General features: G+C 44.1%; 1 protein-coding gene across 1 annotated transcript in view; it reads right to left on the reverse strand.

Moving 5' to 3' along the window:
- LOC124788203 (ABC transporter G family member 20) overlaps positions 1 to 5,672 on the reverse strand; it is a 395,732-nt gene extending 390,060 nt beyond the window's left edge. Inside the window, exon 1 of the mRNA XM_047255380.1 lies at positions 5,488 to 5,672. Within this exon, the coding sequence (XP_047111336.1) occupies positions 5,488 to 5,498 (11 nt within the window). The 5' untranslated portion in view covers positions 5,499 to 5,672. The remainder of the gene's footprint in view (positions 1 to 5,487) is intronic.
- Positions 5,673 to 22,749: the final 17,077 nt, after the last annotated feature.

Consider the following 22,749-nt stretch of genomic DNA (forward strand, 5'->3'; position numbering starts at 1 on the left):
GAAAATGAACACTTATACAGGGTGTTTTAAAAATGACCGGTATATTTGAAACGGCAACAAAAACTAAACGAGCAGCGATAGAAATACACCGTTTGTTGCAATATACTTGGGACAACAGTACATTTTCAGGCAGACAAACTTTCGAAATTACAGTAGTTACAATTTTCAACAACAGATGGCGCTGCAAGTGATGTGAACGATATAGAAGACAACGCAGTCTGTGGGTGCGCCATTCTGTACGTCGTCTTTCTGCTGTAAGCGTGTGCTGTTCACAACGTGCAAGTGTGATGTAGACAACATGGTTTATTCCTTAGAACAGAGGATTTTTCTGGTGTTGGAATTCCACCACCTAGAACACAGTGTTGTTGCAACAAGACGAAGTTTTCAACGGAGGTTTAATGTAACCAAAGGACCGAAAAGCGATACAATAAAGGATCTGTTTGAAAAATTTCAACGGACTGGGAACGTGACAGATGAACGTGCTGGAAAGGTAGGGCGACCGCGTACGGCAACCACAGAGGGCAACGCGCAGCTAGTGCAGCAGGTGATCCAACAGTGGCCTCGGGATTCCGTTCGCCGTGTTGCAGCTGCGGTCCAAATGACGCCAACGTCCACGTATCGTCTCATGCGCCAGAGTTTGCACCTCTATCCATACAAAATTCAAACGCGGCAACCCCTCAGCGCCGCTACCATTGCTGCATGAGAGACATTCGCTAACGATATAGCGCACAGGATTGATGACGGCGATATGCATGTGGGCAGCATTTGGTTTACTGACGAAGCTTATTTTTACCTGGACGGCTTCGTCAATAAACAGAACTGCCGCATATGGGGAACCGAAAAGCCCATGTTGCAGTCCCATCGTCCCTGCGTCCTCAAAAAGTACTGGTCTGGGCCGCCATTTCTTCCAAAGGAATCATTGGCCCATTTTTCAGATCCGAAACGATTACTACATCACGCTATCTGGACATTCTTCGTGAATTTGTGGCGGTACAAACTGCCTTAGACGACACTGCGAACACCTCGTGGTTTATGCAAGATGGTGCCCGGCCACATCGCAAGGCCGACGTCTTTAATTTCCTGAATGAATATTTTGATGATCGTGTGATTGCTTTGGGCTATCCGAAACATACAGGAGGCGGCGTGGATTGGCCTCCCTATTCGCCAGACATGAACCCCTGTGACTTCTTTCTGTGGGGACACTTGAAAGACCAGGTGTACCGCCAGAATCCAGAAACAATTGAACAGCTGAAGCAGTACATCTCATCTGAATGTGAAGCCATTCCGCCAGACACGTTGTCAAAGGTTTCGGGTAATTTCATTCAGAGACTACGCCATATTATTGCTACGCATGGTGGATATGTGGAAAATATCGTACTATAGAGTTTCCCAGACCGCAGCGCCATCTGTTGTTGAAAATTGTAACTACCGTAATTTCGAAAGTTTGTCTGCCTGAAAATGTACTGTTGTCCCAAGCATATTGCAACAAACGGTGTATTTCTATCGCTGCTCGTTTAGTTTTTATTGCCGTTTCAAATATACCGGTCATTTTTGAAACACCCTGTAGCTTTCCGCGCGTGCTTCCCCTTTATTTCATTACAATGGTGATGATCAACATGTGCGTGGAAGTCAACCAAATATTGCGACACGCGGAGGACAAAGTTGGTGACTGAAATTTCGTGTAAAGATCTAGCTACAACTAAAACCGTGATTGTTTTTATGATTACCGCCCCAACTCGCTCATCATATTCATGCCACAGTCTTCCCTATTCCGCGATAATACAAAACGAACAGAGCTTATTTGAACTTTTTCAGTATCCTCGCTAATCCTATCGGACAATGGTCCAATGTTGTTGATGTGTGGTGGTTTCAGCCCAAAGACTGGCTTGATGCGGCTTTCCACACTAGTCTACCCTGTGCAGGCCGCTTCATTTCCGAATATCTACTGCAAACTATATCCACTTGAACGTACTTACTACATTTAACTTTTTGTCTCCCTCTACGATTTTACCCCCCTCCCCTTCAGCACTGAACTGACGAGTATGAGTCCTTAATGTCTCAGAATGCGTCCCATCAAACAGTTTGAAACCATTTTATACATGGGAGTTCGATTCTCTAAAGAGATTTGGGGGGGGGGGGGGGGTTATTGGTAATTTTTGTTAGCCATAACTCGTTTCGGACCATTTTTACATCTTAAGGTGACAATTGTCATACTAGCTCAAAAGTCCCTGTAAGTTTTTGTCGTTTCAGCTTTGTACTAGGAAGATGGTGGACCGTTGTCGTTGGTATTAACTCACACCGCCATTGACTGCAACTTCAGGAAAAACTACCACGGTTAACATCAAGGGAATTGAAGACCAGTTAATCAACGAGTTACCTCACGCCGCCATCTGACTTCAGGCAAAGACGAGCATACAATTTCTGCGGAGCCAAAAATGTGGAAAGCCAATGAGGGAAGATTCCGTTCAAGCCCCAAAACCGTCACCTCACGTTTTCCATCGCTTTGTGGTCCTGGAACGTCTGTCGTTATGGGAACTCCTTACAGCAGTATACTCAGGAGCTTTATGGGACTCTTGTGAGTAGTGCATATACGTTCGCAGAGGATGTTTGGAATGCAGAAGCAATTCTCGGACGCCCGAGCCATGTAATTGGATAACCCAGCTCGGCACCACCAGCTGCGTAGGCAGCTTCCACGTCCTTGAGGCTGCGTTCTTGGCGCTACCGCCGGCTTATACACATGCCCGACCCGTCGCTGGAACCGCAACCAAAGCGAGAGCTGGAAGGTAAACAGCGCGGGAAGCCTGTTGCGTGGGCTGCTGGACTGCTGCGCCTGGAACTTTGATCTTTTGCAAATTATCTTAGTGCACGCCCTCCGAATCAAGGAGCAGTTTTGTTTGCAATTGGAGCCCGCAGACCCCTGCTATTGTAACTAAAAAACTTTCCAGAATAAAACACATATGCTACTTCGGGCACCATTGAAATTGGTACGGTGAAACTTCCTGGCAGTTTAAAATGTCTGTGCCGGGCCGAGACTCGAACTCGGGACACAAGTGAGAATTTTGTTATGGTACGATGCATTTCGGTGGCACTGCCTTTCGCTGCTAAATTAACTCGTTTGTTTTACCGAAAGTTTTGTCTTTCGGGCTAGGACAAACCTCCCTACGCTTTACAATCTATACAAGGTGTCCTAGGAAAAATAGTTAATATTCAGGCATATGACCGGAAAGATTATTCGAACATAAAGGTCTAGTGAGCATGGGCACTAACATGCATACCTTAAGAGCTGTGAACACTTCATATTCGATACTGCGGAACAAATCTCTTCTACTGGAAGATCTTTGCATTCCATATTTTGTGAGGAGGCAGTATGGACAAAAAAAGAAAAAAAATCTATTAAACGTGGGCTCTAAAACGCATACTTTAAGAGCTATCAGCACTTCTTCGTTAGAAGAAGTGTGTTCTCCAAAAGCAAAGATGAACAGGTGGTCTTTGAATATAGATCTTAAGATAAGCACTTTAGAGCACATGTTTACAGCACATTTTTTTGTTGTTTTTGTCCATACTACCACCGCTCAGAAACAAAAGCAAAGAGCCTGCAGTACAAGAGATTTGTTTCACAGTATCGAAGATGAGGAAGTGCTCATAGCTCTTAAAGTATGCATTTTAGAGCCCATCTTTATCAGATTTTTTTGTTTCGAATGATAGTTCCTGCAAATCCCTGAATACTGACCATTCGTCCTGGAATACCCTGCCTACTAGTGAGATCTAAAGAAAAGTATCCGTCATGAAAATATAATTCATACATTTCACGTAGACACCTGAGGATGGCAGGCGCTGTCGAAACCCATATAACCGTAAGAAGTGGCACAACGGGTAAGACGCTGTGTTTTAACTGAGGAGAACGGCAGTTGAAATTCATTTCGGGTCCATTCAGGATTTGGGTTTCACGACGCGTTTCAGGCAAATTCCGGGATGGTATCTTTGAAATCGTGAGTACCACTGTCCTTCACTCACGCTTGTTCAATCCGAGCTTATGATCCAGCTTTGATGACTCCTTGATGAACTTCCCTTCCGAAATGTATTATGCTCGTTTTTTTGATGGACTGAACATGAGTGAAGCAGTAAATAAACGAAAGTCTGACTTAAGCGTAGGTTTATTATGAACATTTTGCATAAAAAGACGTAGTGACGTATGTCTTCCATACTACTAGAGAGAATTAACGAGTGAAATTAGAACCGTTCTATCAGCCCAGCCTTTATCTTTGGATTATGGACGAAAGTAAAACAGCGACGACAGATCTAGTCCGAGAAAACAAGAGATGTGAACCGTGAGCAAGTTATTACGTCAATGCAGAGTTCGATAATGGTCTGTGTGGTGCAAAAATATGTCCGATCTTGTTGGAAAAGTACGAGAAGGGATACTCTAGACTAGACAAATATTATCGAGCTCTGCTTTTAATTTTGCCAAAGTTCAGAATTTTCTTTGTTTCGAAAAGTCGAGCGGATTTAAAACTGTACCTTTATGTACGAGCACGGGCATAATATCACACTGTATTCCGTAGCAGAGATGTCTGTTTGCACTGTAAACATATTTTTCCTACAACGAGTTAGCACACTGGACTCGCATTCGGGAGGACGACGGTTCAATCCCGTCTCCAGCCATCCTGATTTAGGTTTTCCGTGATTTCCCTAAATCGTTTCAGGCAAATGCCGGGATGGTTCCTTTGAAAGGGCACGGCCGATTTCCTTCCCAATCCTTCCCTAACCTGAGCTTGCGCTCCGTCTCTAATGACCTCGTTGTCGACGGGACGTTAAACACTAACCACCACCACCACCTACAACGAGCCACTGAAAATACAATAGATCGATACATTGTTTCATTTTATTCTCCTCCGTATGTAATATCGTCGGTCCCCTGTAACCGTCCAAAGCAATCCTGAGGAGTCTCAGTGAGACTGGAGAACTGAGTACTAAAAGACAACTTCCTGTAGCTGAGCTCTTGTGAATATTTTCGCATTCGTGCACTTAACATTAAAAAGGTGTGTCAAAATGCAACTTCAATGTGACGTAGTGGTGAAAAGTGTCCTTCGCTGAACATTGATCTGTTCCATGCCGTCGACATTCGCGACACAACTGATGCATAATAGTCAGTTTGGTAACTTCCAACTCTCCTGGTTGGTACCTCTGGCAATACATCATCAGAGTTTTGACCGCCAGGTTGTTCTGAAATCGTTTGCCCGGCTTGGCACTTCCGACTGGGCAGTGCCAAGCTTGGCAAGGAAAGGAAATGTGACGCCACAGCACGTGGTTGACGTGATGAGAATACTAGTTTGCACGTGCGACGCGTTAACGTACGCAACGTACAGGTCTTCCTTAGCAGGGGTCGGATCGCACAGGTATCGCTGAACCAGCGGCGGCGCTCTTATGGATGCTGCATCTGCCGCCAAGCGCCGCCGAAGAAATTTCCATCCGCTAGAGGTAACTTACGTGAGGAGCATCTCGTTCTCTGCTGGGTAATCCTCGGCGGAGAAGTGGCAGTTGCACCAGGCGACGGACTACCGGCCGGCGCTACGACGGTCACAGAACGGGTACTAGCAACAGGTGGCACTCGCGTCCGGCGCACGGTCAGCGATGCGCACAGTATGAAGGCTGGGAAGCGACTGACGCCATGCGCTGCGCCTCCGCGCTGACAGGAGCTGCAGGCGCGCTTTCTCCGCTGGCGGCAGCACCTGCGCCGGCGTCGAGGGTGGGGGGCGCGCCACAGGTGCGCGTAAGTGGAAAAGTGGCAGATGGCGGGGGCAGCGGCGGGTGGTGACGTTCGGCGCCTGGTGGCCGATGGGCCTTACCGCTCCAAGACGTCACGCACATTAATTTCTTACGGCAAATGCGTACGGACAGACGAAGACCGGGCGGATGATGTGTTTTTGCAGCACCTGTGACAATTACCACGGTGACATACGACACAACATACGTATGAGGAAATTCGAATCGGATGTCTTGTCATGTTTATGTTTTACTAGCCCAATCAAATATCCGTTTACCGAGCGTCAGATATTTCACACTATGAGCCGGCCGCTGTGACCGAGCGCTTCTAGGCGCTTCAGTCCGGAACCTGCTACGGTCGCAGGTTGAAATCCTGCATGGCTGTGTGTGATGTCCTTAGTTAGGTTTAACTAGTCTAAGTCTAGGGGACTAATGACCTCAGATGAAGTCCCATAGTGCTTAGAGCCATTTGAACCATTTTGAACCATTTCACACTATGGACATGACTTGCCTGCTGATAGCATGGTCTTGAACTTTTTTGCCGTCGGAAATTCTTTGTAGCGGAACTCCAATGATGCTCCCTTGTTTTCGCGGTCAAAATGGTGACTCCAGATTTCATCACTTGTCACTATACTGTTCAGGAGCCCATCACTCTCACGCTCAAAAGGCCAAAGATATTGTTGAATAAGTGTCCAATCTCCTCCGTTTCGTGTCAAGAATGAGGATTCGAGGCACCATCCGGCACACTGCTTTTTGTATCGCAGTTCTGCAATGATGGCCTGCATACGCTTTCGTGATATGGCACACTGTGTTTGTTTTACCCAACGACTTTCTCTGATGAGTTCATCAGGCTTATTCCGATGAGTCTGGTCGGTTGTCGTACGCGGTCGTTCATCCTGATCCCTGTCGCACACAATGAGGTTAGCACCACCGTTTCCTTCATCACGAGCACGATCAGCCCAACGTCGCACATTTCTGATGCCGAAACAATCATCACCGTACACAGCTCTCATTTCTCTATGGATTTCAACTGGACCTCGGTTGCAGCACGCTGGTTCTCACGCAGCAACGTAGTTACGTTACACAAAGCCATGTTACACGCTACAATTTGTAGCCCTCTAGCGGCAGAGGGTCACAATGTGTGTCAGCGAAGGGGGAAAGTTGACCGATAATATGCATGTCATGTAATACCTCAACAGATATTGAGAACAGAATAAAAACTCGAGCACGCCCTCGTATTTCCATACGGATGACCGTGAGGTCATAATTAGGAGGAGGACGTGAGAAATCTTATGCAAGCCAATTAATGTGTGCGAAAGTTTTTTACAATCACATCCACCTCGATCTCCTGCGTTGTGGTAAAAGGTGCACAGAAATCACTAATGGAACGTTTTCAAAACACTGAGTGGTTAGGACATGCCCAAATGAGTACAGACACATTTATGTACTAATGCACAGAATTAATGACTGATAACAGTCTACAAATTTGTTAACTTCGAGTATTGATTTAAGTGTCAGGAAGTCGTTTCTGAAAGTATTTGTTTGGAGTGTAGCCATGTATGGAGGTGAAACATGGACGATAAATAGTTTAGACAAGAAGAGAATAGAAGCTTTCGAAATGTGGCGTTACAGAAGAATGCTGAAGATTAGATGAGTAGATCACATAACTAATGAGGAAGTATTGGACAGAATTGGGGAGAAGAGGAGTTTGTGGCACAACCTGACTAGAAGTACGGATCGGTTGGTAGGACATGTGCTAAGGGATCAAGGGATCACCAATTTAGTACTGGAGGGCAGCGTGGAGGGTAAAAATCGTAGAGGGAGACCAAGAAATGAATACACTAAGCAGATTCAGAAGGATGTAGGCTGCAGTAGGTACTGGGAGATGAAGAAGCTTGCTCAGGATAGAGTAGCATGGAGAGCTGCATCAAACCAGTCTCAGGACTGAAGACCACAACAACAACAAGAACAACAGTCTACAATAGCATTTTCCAACAGGTTCAAGTCCACTTTGGAGGGGGGCGTCACGTGGGCCACGTCCCCAATAATATTTTAGTAAAAAGTATTTATATTTTTATAAATTAAATTTTAAAAATATCTCAGATAACTTGCTGAGAATGAAACGACATGAATACTTAAGAATATTCAAGATGACAAGGAATTCTAGAAATTACATGCCATGTTTATGGTAGGTACGTTTCCTTCTTCACATGAATGGCCTTGCGTGCTGACCTAGACATGTTCTACATTTATTTTGACGTTCAGTAGGTTATTTCAGGATTTTGCTGATAATGTATCGTCCAACTGGCCAATAAAAGTCATTTAAAGTTATTTAATGAATGGATTAATAAGCTGATATTTATACAATTTATAGAGTGGAAATTCGTTATGGTGTACTTTAGGTGTATTACAATGGAAGTACCTGTTCGTTCTGTATGCATACACATCGCGCTTGTAACATGTTGTAGCCGAAAGGGTACGTATTATTACATCGAAATCAGCTGTCGCTATGCGAAAGTAAAAATTAATGAGGTTTTTGGTTTCACTCGATCTTTGATATAAATTCACCAGAATTGCACTGAAGGGTCACCCTAAATACTCCATAGCTACTCCTGTGCTTAACAATTTTGTTGTCAGTCAGTCTTTTGTTTAAGTGTTCTTAGACTTTCGTACTGTACAGCTGTATATTTTTCTAGAGAGCGAGTATTACCAGCTGTGACCTATTTATGGGTGGAATAACAAAATCTCAGAAACTAGTAACGACTGAGTACGAATTAGGCATCTGTCTGGTACTTCTGCTACCTTACCCATCCAGCTAACGGCAAGGTGAGGCAGGAAACTGGAAGCAGCACAGGGAAAGGACATTAACGTGACTTGCCCACTTACAAGTTTAGAGAACTTTTCCGTTCACCGACCAGTGCATATCAGTAGATGACTCACGGGTTTTACTCGGTGTATTCACCTACACCAGTTGCTTCAATTCTTAGAATTTTACGAGTAATCAGAGACTTTATAATCTGAGTTCCTTAACTGCTCTCTTTAGTTTTTATTTGAGGGATGCGGACGATAACTCACAATAAGTCTAAACTCACTATAGCGTTAACATTCTTAAGCAGGGTTTCGGACGATATCTGGAACAGTGGCATATCCCTCCTAAAGACGGTGGAGCAAACAAAACCGGTTGTGATAAGTAATCAGAATCTTGCCGTAGTGATGTTTTATTTTTCACAGTATTTCTCATTAATTTCTCTGCGACGGGCTTAATTAAAGTGAAAGGAATTTGTTCTGACGCAGGCACACATTCACACCTGCTGTCGAGGATTTTTCAAGACGATATCGGCGAAACTGAAGGAGAGCAACTCGTCTGGCAACCCGGTTTGTCCGCGCAGTGTTGCCACCTTACTGGTCTTCAGTTGCCTATGCTGAGCTTACGAACTGGTTTGGCAAAGAGTTTCTGCGAAATTACCCTAACTGAAATTACACAATGATTAAGATACCTGCAATGAACTGAATGCACGGAATGTACCAAGTTTGATTGAAACCGGTCCAGTGATTTCGGTGGAGCTGTGGAACATACATACATTTTATAACATGTATGAATATCTGTCTTTTCTGCGATCCGATTTTCATGAAATACAACCTGCACGATACCCCTAACTACGTTGAAGGGTCTTTGACGATCATTTTCGTCCATTTTATCTCTTTCTTCCCGCCTCCTCCACCCCCACTCTCTGTCCACCTACCTCTGGCTCTCTCTCTCTGTCCACCTGCTACTCCCCCTCTCGCAGCCCATCTACTCCTCCCCTTATCTGCTTTCAATGTTCATCTCCTCTTCTCCCATCTACAGGTCCATCTCCTCTTTTTTTCTCTCCTCTTCTCCCTCTCTCTCTCCATCTACTTCCCTCATACCTCCTGAACCATGTGTCGTACAGTGATATAATTTTGTAGGTACATTCAACAGCATTTGTGGATACTGTCTGCTAAATATCTTGCGAATACAGGTAGAAGCAAAGAAGAAATAAATGTAAACGTCATGACATCATGCCTGATACGACAGTTTTACTGCAGGAACAGCGAAAAAGAAGTAAGCAATAAACTTTTCTCCTCTCATTATTTTGCGGGGACTGTCAACGAGACAGTGTTTCGTCATGGTTTGAAATTATGTGTAACGTTTGTTGCAAGCCACTAAGTGCGCTCCTTCCCAAATACTGGATGAATAAAATCTGGGTATCCGTGCTTCGTTGCCTACGCTTTTTTCACCTCCACCCGAAGCCCTTTGGATAGCCAGGTGGTCCTTAAACCCACATTGGTTCTTTCCCGAAAGTAAGTGATATGTGCACCAAGTTTGATTGAAATCGGTCCACTGATTTCGGTGGAGATGTGGAAAAATATATATTTTTATAACATGTACGAATATCTGTCTTTTACGCGATCCGATTTTCATGAAATACAATCTGTACGATGACCCTAACTGCGTTGAAATTACCAGGGAAAGCCCCATAAAAATCCGTCGAGTTGTTTTGTAGATTAGCGTGTTCAGACAGACAGACAGATAAGAAAGTCTTAGAAACACTGTAAATCACGGGATTCTTTTTTTTTTTTCGATGATCCGATTTTGACGAATTAATAACCATTACGGTACTCCAAACTACGCTTAAGTTACCTGCGAAAATCCAATGAAAATTTTTTGGTAGTTATTGAGGTTAGCGTGTTCAAATACAAGTAGACAGACACGACTGCGATGTTTTACCAGTGGGAGCTCACTATCTGATGAAACTTCCCTGACTTCATTAGAATCCTGTACGATTTCGAACAAGACGTCCGAAGCAACGTGTAGCATCCCGGAACATGCTGACCAACATGTAATTCTCCTACCGTACATTAGTGATGGTTCTCTTAGATAAACGATACTCCATATCAGGAGTGTTTCTAATAGCAATAACTACATAATTATATAGTTACAACACTACCACTAGTGAGAAGAGCGTTGGTTCTTCTTCTTGTTTAAGAGGCAGAAATTAGAGATCTGAGAAAAGATATGAATGTACTGGAATGGACATGGACGCGACCTTTAGAAAACAGAAAATAGGAGCATTAAAAGAAGGAAGCTGGCATTACCCACCAAGTAAAATACCCCTAGTTGAAACACGAAAAGAATCCGGGTCCTCTGCGTGGCAGTTAGAAACGCTGACCGTATCATGAAAACTAATATGATAATCACATTCTAGAGCTTACTGCAATACTCTACGAGAAAGCAAAACGATATTATGCACAGCGCACGAAAACTATGCATTATATCAAAGCAAATAGCGTGTATGTATAAAATTATCTAATTCTAACAACCATAAATACAAGATTACTATAAATGATTGAAGCGATTTCGTAAATTCACTGTAGTTGCATTGGCATATTGTCACAAAACCTAACAACGTAGAAAAACTCAAAAAGTTTTTATTGCTGCAGCCGCACTTCAGATTACTGCCACGAGAGTGCAGCAGCGAGCAGTTACCCAAGACGACGATAGGCGCCAAGAAAGCGTATTTTGGCTTGAAATGCACTCATATCAGTCTGCCGTAACAGAGCAACGACACTTCAGAATGAAGTTCATCCAAACATCCTCCAACTGACAACTCCATTCTGCGATGGTATGCGCAGTTTAAAGATTCAGGATGCATCTTTGAGGGGAAATCAGCGGTCGACCTCCAGTCAATGAACAAACGGTCGACCGCACGTAGCCCATGGAAGTTGACGAACTGAGCAAGCAGAGCTGAATATACCATAACCGACCATTTGGAAGATCTTAAGGAGTCGACTGAAGCTGAAGCCTTACCTCTTGCAATTTCTACAAGCCCTAACTCCCGATGACGAAGTCTGACGTTCTGAATTTTCGGCTCAGTTCCAACAGCTTATGGAAGCCGACGGATTTTGAGAGAAATCTTCGATGATGAAGAAACATTTTTTTTGCGAATGGTACAGTGAACAGGTACAATGTGCGCAGCTGGGCGAAGAGAATCCCAATTGTATCGTGCAGCACATTCGAGATTAACTAAAAGTTAATGTGTTCTCTGCAGTCTCACAGTTTAAAATTTACGGCCCCTTTTTCTTCTGCGAAAAGACCATTACAGAACATGTGTATCTGTTTTATTCAAAATTCTGTCAAAGTAGCTCATGCCACAACCAGAGACCAACAGTGTGGACTTCATCACCCAGCAGAATGGTTCTCCAGCCAGCTTCCATGATATTCGTGAATTCTTAGATAAGAAATTGAAAAACCGATAGATGAATCGTGATGGGGTTGATCATCAGCAACTGATGTCTTGCCCTTCACATTTTCCGATCCAAGCCCATGCGATGTTTTTGTGTGGGGTTATGTGAAAGATTTAATATCACTGTCAGTGTTTGGTCACAGTATTTACGCCTTATCTATCAACAGCCTACGAGAACTGAGAGCTGTCGGAAGCAGTGCTTTTGAACAGATTTACAGGGATGTGTTGCGCCGAGTGTAGGAAGAAATTGACTATCGACTTGATATCTGCAGAATCAGTATGAACACATGTTAATATGTCAATTAAACTTTTTAAGTTTTTCTAAGTGTGTGCAAAGCCTTGTGACAATATGTTAAATATTATAGTTACATAAAATCTGTGAAATCGCTCTAATCATTTATAATAGTCTTGTATAAATGAAAACGAAATAATTTTTTTTAATTTGACAGAGAAATATGTTGGTATGCGAAAGTTTAGCAGTACCACTACTGCTTGGGGATTCTCGTACCACACTTTTCTCCTCAGAGCTGGATAAATAGACATTCCCAAAATTCACTGACTGCGGACGAATGCGCGAGTTGCTGTTTCGCATCGGGTCGCTGTACAGTTAGCACATGACTTGGCAAAGCGGGCATCACCTAGCAGTAAGTAAGGAGGGATCTTTAAGCAAACACTGATAACACCTCAACTCATTGCACAGTATGCAATAGGACGTACTCACTTCTCTTCAAAAATCTGCGACGAATCGACAACATTAGCCAAAATGAGTAGTTGATTCCCCGAAGAAACTGTTGTGTCTAGGTAGTTCTTCTTCTTCGTTGCGTTGCCTATTGATCACAGAGTTCGATTATTATTTTCTGGTTAGCCATTTAATTTTTTTACGTTGTGGCAGGATGCCTTCCTGCTGCCCCAGTAGTCAGTTAACCTAAAGGGAAAAAAGTCGTGCAAGTGTGCACTTTCTTCTGTGCGTTATCGTATGTTTCGTTTGTGACATCTAGGGTGGAAATTTAGGGCTTACCCAGCATTTGCCTAATCATCCTCGGGAAATCGACCAATTAGAGCACTCGGGGTGACCTGCTTACGAGAACAGGTATCATTAATCCAGTGCGCAGATTCGATGCTTTCAGTACATCTACATCTACAAAAAATGAACTGGAACGGTGAAAAGCATGTACTCAAGTCTGAAATAAACTCAGTGTTTCAAGAATGTAGTAGAGTGTGTCCTGCTTTGAAACTGTCCGGCAAATTAAAACTGTATGTCAGACCGGTGTTCAAGTCAGGAACCTCGAATTTTGCAAGCGACGCCTTTACCTACTGAGCCTTCCAAGCACGACTCAGGACCAGTCCTCACAGCTTTAGTTCTCCTGGTATATCTTCTACTTTCCAAACTTCACAGAAAATCTCCTGCGTACCCAAAGGGTCTAGCACTTCCAGAAGAAATAATATCGCGGAGAAATGTCTTAGCATCAGACAAAGGGACTGTTTCCAAACTTAATCTTTCAGTCCGCAGTGGAGTGCACTACGTTATTAAAAGCATTCGGACACCTATCGGTGGACATGAATGTCGCCTTTATGACGGCTTGAATTCTGCTGGAGACATTTTCAATGAACATATTTGGAAGAATTTCAGCTCGTTCTTTCTCAAGAGGCAGAAACAGAGAAGACATCGGTATTGGACGCTCAGGTCTAGAGAGAAGTCGACGTTCCAAATCATTCCAGAAGTGTTCCACTGGATTTAGGTCGAGGCTCGGTAGGCAGACTGTTCCATTTCAGTAATGCTACTGTCCATAACTATTGCCTCACTTACGCTCCTCTATGACTGGGGGCGTTGTCGTGCTGATACAAACCATCATGCAATACAAAATGCTGTTGAGAGTTTTCGTATTCTTCCACATTATTGGTTTCTTAAGCGGGAATTCCACTGTTAAATGCAGAAGGGAGAGTGGATAGATGGAAAGAATACACGGAAAGCCTCTATGAGGGGGAAGATTTTTCTGATGTGTTACAAGAAGAACCACGAGTCGATTTAGAAGAGGTAGGGGATCCAGTATTAGAATCAGAATTTAAAAGAGCTTTGGAGGACAAGGTCAAAAAAGGCAGAAGGGATAGATAACATTCCATCAGAATTTCTAAAATCATTGGGGGACGTGGCAACAAAGCGTCTATTCACGTTGGTGTCCGCAGCTCGTGGTCGTGCGGTAGAGTTCTCGCTTCCCGCGCCCGGGTTCCCGGGTTCGATTCCCGGCGGGGTCAGGGATTTTCTCTGCCTCGTGATGACTGGGTGTTGTGTGCTGTCCTTAGGTTAGTTAGGTTTAAGTAGTTCTAAGTTCTAGGGGACTGATGACCATAGCTGTTAAGTCCCATAGTGCTCAGAGCCATTTTGAACCATTTGAACCACGTTGGTGTGAGAAAAATATGAGTCTGGCGACATACCATCTCACTTTCGGAAAAGCATCATCCACAAAATTCCGAAGACGGCAAGAGCTGACAAGAGCGGGAATTATCGCGCAATCAGCTTAACAACTCATGCAACCAATCATAGCGTGTAGTTGTGGGAAGGTTTACATTGGAACCACAAAAAGAAGTATCGATACTCGCCTAACTGAACATAAAAGGAACTGTCGACTGGGACACACGGACAAATCGGCTGTAGCGGAACGTGTTTTTGAAACGGGTGACCATGAAATAAAATTTAGTGAGACGAGCGTGCTAGCTAAGACATCGCATTATTATGCACGTATGTATAGAGAGGCTGTACAGATTTTTAAACACCACAATAATTTTAACAGGAAAGAAGAAGGCTTGAAGTTAGATAAGATATGGCGATCGACTTTGTACCAAAGATGTGACAATCGATCACCTTCGATCGAGAGAAATGACGCCAGCCAGAGATAGTTTTACTGTTGACAACACGTGACGAGTGGTGGCGCCCTCTACGCGCTCTATATAAACAGGACCTCCACGGCCTAGCAGCCGGTCGTAGACTCACCTCAGATGATGTTGCCCGCAGCTGGCAACGAGACGTCAGGGAGAAGTATTTCTACTATTGGACCACGGCCTCTTAGCCCGGAAGTTTTAACTACTCATGCAACCAAGTTGCTTACAAGAATAATATACAGAAGAGTGAAAAAAATTGAGGATGCGCTAGATGACGATCAGTTTGGCTTTAGGAAAAGTAAAGGCACGGGAGAGGCAATTCTGACGTTGCGGTTAATAATGGAGGCAAGACTAAAGAAAAATCAAGACACGTTAACAGGATTTGTCGACCTGGAAAAAGCATTCGACAATATAAAATGGTGCAAGATGGTAGAAATTCTGAAAAAAGTTGGGTTAAGCTATAGGGAGAGACGGGTCATATACAATATGTACAACGACTAAGAGGGAATGATGAGAGTGGACGACCAAGAACGAAGTGCTCGTATTAAAAGGGTGTAAGACAAGGATGTAGCCTTTCACCCCTATTGTTCAAACTGTACATCGAGGACGAAAAGATGGAAATAAAAGAAAGGTTCAGGAGTGGAATTAAAATGCAAGGTGGAAGGATATCAATGATACGATTAGCTGATGACATTGCTATCGTGAGTGAAAGTGAAGAAGAATTACATGATCTGCTGAATGGAATGAACAGTCTAATGAGTACAGAGTATGGACTGAGAGTAAAGTGAAGGAAGACGAAGGTAATGAGAAGTAGTAGAAATGGTAACAGCGAGAAACTTAATATCAGGATCGATGGTCAAGAAGTAGATGAAGTTAAGGAATTCTGCTACCTAGTCAGTAAAATAACGAGTGATGGACGGAGCAAGGAGGACATCAAAAGCAGACTAGGTATGGCACAAAAGTTATTCCTGGTCAAGAGAAAACAGTATTAAATATAGGCCTTAATTTGAGAAAGAAATTTCTAAGAATGTACATCTGGAGTACAGCAATGTGTGGTAGTGAAACATGGACTGTGGGAAAACTGGAACAGAAGTGAATCGAAGCACTTGAGATGTGGTGCTACAGACGAAAGCTAAAATTTGGTGGACTGATAAGGTAAGGAATGAGGAGGTTCTACGCAGAATCGGAGAGGAAAGGAATATGTGGAAAAGGCTGGTAAGGAGAAGGGGCAGGATAATAGGACATCTGTTAAGACATGTGGAATGATGCTACTAGAGGGAGCTGTGAGGAAGACAGAGATTGGAATACATCCAGTATATAATTGAGGACGTAGGTTGCAAGTGCTACTCTGATATGAATAGGTTAGCACAGGAGAAGAATTCGTGGCGGGCCGCATCAAACCAGTCGGAAGACCGACGACAAAAAAAAAAGCCTAACAAGAGGACCACCAAAAGCACCGCAATATCTTAACACCATCTCCTCCGTACTTAACTGTTCGCAATACACTTGATGGCAGTTGAGTTTCTCCAGACATTCTCCAAATAAAACCCTCCCATCGGATTGCGACAGAGTATAGCGTGATCCATCACTCCCAATCATTCGTTTCCAGTCATCCACTGACTAATGGTGTCACTCTTTACACCACCTTGAGTGTCGCTTAGCAGTGACTGGAAAAGCTGCTCGATCATTTTAGCCCATTCTTTGATCTATCTACGTACAGTCATTGTGTTGGCTGGACTACTGGTAGCACCCTGGAACTCGCAAGTGACTCCCTCCGCCGACTCTACGCAATTTTTTGTATCCATCCTCCGCAGTGCCCGAAGATCCTTGACAGTAGCTGGCCGTTGTGACCGAGCGGTTCTACGGTCCTACGGTCGCAGGCTGCAATCCTGCCTCGGGCATGGATGTGTGTGACGTCCTTAGGTTACTTAGGTTGAAGTAGTTCTAATTCTTGGGGACTATTGACCTCAGATGTTAAGTCCCATATTGCTTAGAGCCATTTATTGAACCTTGACAGTAAGTACATGAGGTCGGGTTATTCTTTGTTCAGCTATGGTTGTTCCTTCACGGCTCCACTTCACAGTTACCAGTCGATTTCGGCATCCGTAGAAGAACTGAAATGTGCCTGGTGGATTTATTACTCGAGCAACATCCAGTGACTAGCCCACGTTCAAAGTCGCTGGGCTGCCCCGTCTGAAGCTTTCTGTTGTTGCTGCTTCTCTACTGATAACCCAATACTGCCCGTCTTGTTTTGTACTGGTGGATCCGTTTCAGATGATCTCTAAAGGTCAATTCTACATTACATCCGGACACTTTTGATGAGACAGCGTATACTGGGGATGTTCTTTGGTGTCTGGAGGGGGGATCTTGAGGGTGCGTCGTGGGTCGGCGATGGATAGTTCAGTCAGCGAGAGCATTGCCCGCGTAAGGCAACGTTGCAGGTTCGAAACCCCATCCGAAAGAATAACGTCAGAGTGTTGTCTGCTAGCTAAAGCCGGTAACGACCGGAAATGAGTCAATACCAGTCGATGTTGGATTTTTATCAATTCAGCTAATCGCACCAGCCATATCTGCTAGAGTTTTCTCGGAGAATACATCTGTTAGGATTGTATGTCTCACATTCAGCTACGCGAGCACTTCATTGCCACTGTGGCATTCTGGAGTATGAATGACAAATATTATTGCATAAAGAAAGTTGTTTTCTGACGCAGACATGTCAGCTACACTCGTAAGTGGTAAGTAGGACCTTGCTCAAGTCTTAAAACTCCGAGGTATGTTCGTGTTCGATGTTAATTCCTGTAGCTTTCTGTGGCTTCGAGATAGCTTGGAAAGATAGGTGTTCCTCCTCGGACTTCCATGTCCGCTCTAAAGATCATCCAAGGAGATTTCTCTCCCAACTTTTAGCATCCAATGAAAGCGTAAGCGCACCAGTAGAAATCTCTGTACCTTATGCCTGTGGTGAACAGGGATACAGAAGGGTAGCAGCTTGTCCACTATGCACTAAGTACAGGTTTGTCCGTGGCTTGGCAAATCAACCATTGTTTTTCACCAGCGTAGAAGTGGCGACCAATTCGTTTCACTACGGTCCGTCTCACCTCTATTACCTGCTGGTCTCAGCAGGTGACGGGTGGTTTACGTTTTTCCAGCATCGATTTACGACAAATCAGTGACGGTGTAGCATGTGGAAAAATCCAGCGCCTCTGCAGCTTCGTCAGAAAAACAAGCAGGAAAGAAATTAGACACGGTGAGAATCCAGAGGAATACGTCAACCGACTAATCGGCTCTATTCCTCCGAACATAAAGGTCCAAGCTCTGAAAGCAAGTTATGCGTTACATGTATCTACAGCATGACAGTGACTGTAATGTGTGTGTCTATAGTATGGTGTCATATTTGTGTATAATGAAGACAGAAGGAAGAAGGCGAAATCCAGTGTCAGCACACAGCCGACTCCTTTCGAACATCACCTCGGGGCAGCCGAGCATAACGTCTCCACTTGACGGGCTGATCACCGTCATCAATGTTCTCATCTCATGAGACACTACGGAGATACTTGAAGTTTAATCCAGAGCATTGACACAAAGCCTGATGGTCAGGATTTTTACGTCACAACCTCTCCTCCCTTTGCCGGTCAAACATTGTCGGAGAAAGTTTCTTCCAATAGCAGGTTTCGAAAGATTACCTCCGAGTCGAGCCATCGCGCAGGATTGCCTTAGGGACCTCAACTACGGAGGTGTGTCTCGGTTACTGAGATACAAGTGTTAACTCAACAAAAGTTTACAATGAACTCAGATATCTGATCCAAAAACGATAAAAAATCGAAGATCTCATAATTGGACACACTATATCAAAAGTAAAAGAAAGAATGTCGAATTCTGAATTAGAACTGAAGAATCAAAATAATTTCCGTAATACGCAATTTTAGTTAGACACTACTGTCTTTATTCTGGAACTACTACCACAGTTTACATTTTGTACGTTTATATAAACGTTTGGTGGACACAAGTACCAGGTATTATACACTCAAGAGTCAGAAACTGCTTAATGTCGTGTAGGGCCCCCGCGAGCACGCGGAAGTGTCGCAACGCGACGTGGCATGGACTCGACTAATGTATGAAGTAGTTCTGTAGGGAATGAAATCATGAATACTGCAGAGCTGTCCATAAATCCCTAAGAGTACGAGGGGGTGGAGATATCTTCTGAACAGCACGTTGCAAGGCAGATGTGCTCAAAAATGTTCATTTCTGGGGACTTTGCTGGCTATCAGAAGTGTTTAAACTCAAATGAGCGTTCCTGGAGCTACTCTGTAGCAATTCTGGACTTATGGGGTGTCGCATTGTCCTGCTGGAATTGCCCAAGTCCGACGGAATGCACAATGGACATGAATGGATGCAGGTGATCAGACAGGATGCTTATGTACGTGTCACCTGTCAGAACCGTATCTAGACGGATTAGGGGTCCCATATAACTCCAACTGCACATGCCCCACACAATTACAGAGCCTCTACCAACTTCAATAGTCCCCTGCTGACATTCAGGATCCATGGATTCATGAGGTGGCCTCCAGACCCGCACACGTCCATCCGCTCGATACAATTTGAAAAGAGACTCGTCCGACCAGGCAACATGTTTCCAGTCATCAACGGTCCAATGTCGGCGCTGACGGGCCCAGGCGAGCTTCGTGTCCTGCAGTCATCAAGGGTACACGAGTGGGCCTTCGGCTCCGAAAGCCCATATCGATGATGTTTCGTTAAATCGTTCGCAAGCTGACACTTGTTAATGGCCCAGCATTGAAACCTGCAGTAACTTGAAGTAGGGTTGCACTTCTGTCACGTTGAATGATTCTCCTCAGTCGTCATTGGCCTCGTTTTTGCAGGATCTTTCTCCGGCCGCAGCGATGTCGCAGTTTCATGTTTTACCGAATCCTGATATCTACGATACACTCGTGAAATAGTCGTACAGTAAAATCCTCACTTCATCGCTGCCTCTGAGATGCTGTGTCCCATCGTTCAAACTCACTTAAATCTTGATAACCTGCCATTGTAGCAGCAGTAAAAGATCTAACAACTGCATCAGACACTTGCTCTCTTATACAGACGTTGCTGACCGCAGCGGCATATTCTGCCTGCTGTCATACCTCTGTATTTGAATATACATGCCTATACCAGTTTCTTTGACGCTTCAGTGAACATTCTTTCATCAAGGAGGAAAAAAAAAAACACTTTACAGAAAAAGTTTCTTCCTTAATTCAGAATTTGTGGTACGACCGTCATACAATGAAAGGCTGTCTTTGTGTTTAAAACAAGAAGTAAATGGAGATGCGATTGCCACCGTCGCACAAAAACCAAAGCATCTAATACAGATCAAAAAGTAAGAGGAACAAGGGGAGAAGGAAACTAAGAAGATGAATGAGAGTTATAGTAGAATTTTTTCGGGTCAAAGCCTGTACAAGGCCAGGAGACGGCTACACTGCAGCTCTTGCGCCCGACCCTGCGTCAGAAGCCGACTGCACACAGCACCTCTGTTGCCCCAGGCGACATGAGTAGCACCTTCTCAGTGACGTCAGCGTTCCCCACCCAGCGAAAACCAATGTCTGCACGAGGCAAACGGACTATCCTTGGGGGACGCGGCAATATCTCACACAGTTTGCAAGGTTGAGCCAGTTACCGTTACCGTTCAGAGTTCACAGCGTTAACTGAAACCGCAGCACTTTATTTGGGTGCGAATCACTTGCTGACGATTGGCACTACTTTTAAGTTTCCGATAGCTACAATCTGATACTCCGAAAATCTCTAATTATCTTCACGATTTTCTGCAGTTACGATTCATGTCTCTCTCTGTAAAAGATGTACTGTCAACCAGTTTTAAATTTTGACAGAATGTCAGCCAATACGTCCTACATGTCGAGCAAGAATTGAAATCTTTCGTTGAAACTTCGATGACCATCTGTTCCAGACATCACCATTCCCTACAGCGTAAGACACCCACTTTTGCTATACACGTGGTTCTAGGCTCTAAAGAAGACCACAGGGTGTGAAATATTTTGTGACGAAAATTGGTATTCTGGTTTCCTATTCTGGTTTCCCCCATACGATATGAGGGGTACATATACATCAACGCTCCACAAGCCTACTGACAGTATGTGGCCTAGGGTACTTCTGGTACCACTAACTGATTCTCGCCTCCCCGTTCTGCTCGCGAATGGCGCATGGAAAGAATGATTGTCGGTAAGCCTGTGTATTAGCTCTATATCTCGAATTTTCTCGTTGTGGTCGTTTCATGAGAAGCTGTGGGAGCAAGTGATGCGTTGACCGACTCTTCCTGGAAAGTACTCTCTCGAATTTTGAATAGTGAATCTCACCATGATGCACAACGCCTCTCCGGTAGAGCATGCCACTGGAGTTTGTTGACCTTCTCTGTATCGCTCTCGCGCAGACCAAACGATCCCGTGACGAAACGCGCCGCTTTTCGTAGGATCTTCTTCATATATTCTGTCAGTTATATCTGGTAAGAGTCCCTGATTGACGAACAATAATCAAAGAATCTGTCGAACAAGCGCCTTATAAGCCACTTCTTTCTTCGATGAATTACATTTCTTTCATATGAATCTCGGTTTGGCTTCTGCTTTTCCTACTATTTGCTTTGTGTGGTCATTCCACTAATGGTCGGCCTGGATAGTTTCTCCAAGATATTTTGACGGTAGATGCTGTTTCCAGCAATCTGTCAGCAACAGTGTAGTGGTACAGCAATGGATTTAATTTCCTATGTATGCGCAAAATGCATACATTGACGTTCAGGGTAAACTACCAGAGTCTTCACCATTCATCAGTCCTCTGAAGGTCGACACTGTCTTCTGGCGTTGCTGCTTCCTCACAGACAAACGCATCATCTACGAACAGGTTTAAAGGCCATCAAACGCTTTCTGCTGGATCACTATGTATCGACTGTAAACAATAATGACCCTATCATAGTTCCTTGGTGTACTCCGAAAATTACCTCTACACCTGTTGATTTTGTCCGTTAAGAGCGACTTGTTGACTTCAATGTGCAAGGAATTCTTGTATCCAGTCGCAAATCTGACCCGATGCTCGGGAAGCTAGTATTTCTTTCTCTAAACGGCACTGCGGGTCGGCGTCAAATGCCTTCCTGAAGTCTAGGAACACTGCATCAGCCTTACCGCTGGTATCTACAGCACTGTGGATCTCATAGATGAAAACAGCGAGCTGAGTTTCGTAGAACCTCTCTTGGGAAACCCATGTTGATTTTTTTTTTTTTTTTTTTTTTTTGCGGAAATCTTCGTTCTCCGAAAAATCATAAAACATGATCCATTATTCTACAACAGACTGACGTCAACAACACAGGCCTATAATTGTGTGCATCTGTCCTACGAGCCTCCTTGCGAACGGGAACGGCCTGCGTTTTTTCCAGCTGGCAGGTACCCTACATTGCTACGGCGAGCTACGATAAACTGCTGTTAGTAGTGTAGCAAGATCTTTCGCATAATCACAGTAGAACCTTATAGGTATCTCACCTGGTCCTGATGCCTATCCACTACTGAGCGATTGTATTTGCTTTTCTATTTCACGATCGCTTATCTCAGTATCTGCCATTTCATCGTTCGTACGATGGTTGAAGGGAGGGACCGTATGGCTATCTTCCATGGTCCAACATTTTCGGAATACCAATTTCAGTATTACATTCATCGCATTTCAGAAAAACTTTTGTTAAGTTTCACCTTCTACAAAAAGAGGAAACTATTGTGGTTTGCGGAATGGAAATCTCGAAAGTAACTGACACAGTAATTTTGAGACGTTAATCGAAAGACAAAATCCTGACAACCCTGAT

This window comes from Schistocerca piceifrons, chromosome 3, assembly GCF_021461385.2.
Source record: "Schistocerca piceifrons isolate TAMUIC-IGC-003096 chromosome 3, iqSchPice1.1, whole genome shotgun sequence".
Classification (NCBI taxonomy): domain Eukaryota; kingdom Metazoa; phylum Arthropoda; class Insecta; order Orthoptera; family Acrididae; genus Schistocerca; species Schistocerca piceifrons.